At 44.9% G+C, this 1,733-nt stretch overlaps 2 protein-coding genes across 2 annotated transcripts; one reads left to right on the top strand and one right to left on the bottom strand.

Annotated features, from left to right (window-relative positions):
• Nucleotides 1–524: 524 nt before the first annotated feature.
• Nucleotides 525–821, bottom strand: T265_15573 (hypothetical protein; the record flags this gene model as incomplete). The annotated part of the gene is made up of 1 exon (XM_009178644.1): nucleotides 525–821. A coding segment is annotated over one exon (297 nt), but the record flags the coding sequence as incomplete, so codon positions are not given.
• A 272-nt stretch (nucleotides 822–1,093) lies between these two features.
• On the top strand, nucleotides 1,094–1,315 carry T265_11850 (hypothetical protein; the record flags this gene model as incomplete). Its single annotated transcript, XM_009178643.1, has 1 exon — nucleotides 1,094–1,315. The coding sequence occupies one exon, from the start codon at nucleotides 1,094–1,096 to the stop codon at nucleotides 1,313–1,315; it is 222 nt and encodes a 73-aa protein (XP_009176907.1).
• Nucleotides 1,316–1,733: the final 418 nt, after the last annotated feature.

The following is a 1,733-nucleotide window of genomic DNA, read 5'->3' as shown; positions in this document are numbered from 1 at the left end:
GTGGATGTGGCCCGATACAATGGAAGAAATACCGAACGAATCGGCTGATTGAGCTGACCTAGTTAAGAGGAATCGCACTTTGGCGGCATGCGTGCGAACTACTGATGAAACAATGTCTGACCGCTGTGTGTAAAAATGTTCGGAATTTTCATTCATCTAAAGGAAATCATTAGCACGAGCAAATCATTTTACTGTTCGCAGAATTGCTATTCAGCTACTCCGGAGAACGAAGGATTTCAGTGAGACTGGATGAATCAAGTAACGAAATGCTTTGTTGAACACTACTGAAGAAATGTGATCAATAACTGGCCCGGATTTCAAGCCGATCTAATTGCATTTGAAAACGTAGTATTAGCTTTTCCGCTTCAATTGGTATTCAGAGTACATCCAGGATACTTTAACTGGACGCTGGAGGAACTCCAGTATTTTTATCTCTGCAAATGCGAGTTTCCCGTAACTCACAACCGCTTCGTTCGTGCCTACGAATAATCTAACTGCACGGACATTTTTTCATTTGACTCACGAGTGCTTGGGGTGAATTCGGCAAACTGTTTCCATTGCGGTGCACAGTCTACGTTCGGATTCTGCTGGACGGTGACAGAAAATGCAGCGGTCCTCAGGACGAGGAAACATCGACCAATACAGACTAATCCCAGAGTGCAACTACTGACGTCCAGCATCGTTATTAGCTGCTGATATTTCGCAGCCATCCATCGGAAATCCGGTTGCCAGATTTCGTGAAGCCATTGTTGTCGGCGTAGGCTAATTACTGAGGGGAATTCACACTGGCCCTTGCAAAATCTTCTATCTGATTTGTTCATATCGCTTGATCGGATTTGCCGACGAAATATTCCAAAATCTGTGAACGTTTCATCATTGCCATACTCGAGGCGGGAATTGTGACCAAGTGCATGCGCAATAATCAAGCTGCAATAATCAAGCTATTCTGCATCTGCTACTATGGGCTCATCGATTGTCCGTGTAGCTGTGCGGTCCCAACGACAATCGTATTTTGTCAAATGAGTCGCCGAAAATAACACAAGCTCGGTTGTCACATTGTCCACTTTCGCAGGAATTTGCGTCAGCCAAAATAATGTGCCTTGTTTTCTTTTTTTTCGCCGATGAACCGGAAGAACCCAACTCCAATTACTGGAATGATCATCTTATTAGAATCTCACCGTCACCCTACGCATCGCAAGACGCTCGTCTTGCAGCTTTAGTAACCGTTGAATCTGGACCCCCACGTAATGCTACTGTCTCTGCTCTTCTCACCATCTATTCCGCAGTGTTACTGGATCTGTTGGAAACTATCTGACGGATGCTAGTTTCCGATTTCCTATTGGTGTCAGTAGCGTAGCCGCACTGAGAAAGCGTCGTCGGCTCATGACGGTGCGCCACCATTCTACAACCGTGTGAGGACGGTATTTCGGCCGTTATTGATATATTTGCAGCCACATTCCCCAACTCGACGAACAAGGTGAGTGTCACCTTTGGAATTTGGGCCACAGCTATTCTCCTTGATAACTCTGAACTCTTCGGCTTCAGCAGGTGCATTCTGACAAATTTGCTGCTAGATATGATCTCTCGTTAACCAAATTATCAGCGAATTTTAATCGATGTTCAATACAGTAAGAGAAATCAGCCAGGACGTAATTTGGGAAAAAAACGAGCGGAGCACACGGCTTAAATGCTCTGTGATTTTCTTTTGTGAGCGCTTCTTATAAGGACGTTGT

This window comes from Opisthorchis viverrini (genome assembly GCF_000715545.1).
Source record: "Opisthorchis viverrini unplaced genomic scaffold opera_v5_609, whole genome shotgun sequence".
NCBI lineage: Eukaryota > Metazoa > Platyhelminthes > Trematoda > Opisthorchiida > Opisthorchiidae > Opisthorchis > Opisthorchis viverrini.
This window is presented reverse-complemented; position numbering and strand designations above follow the sequence as displayed.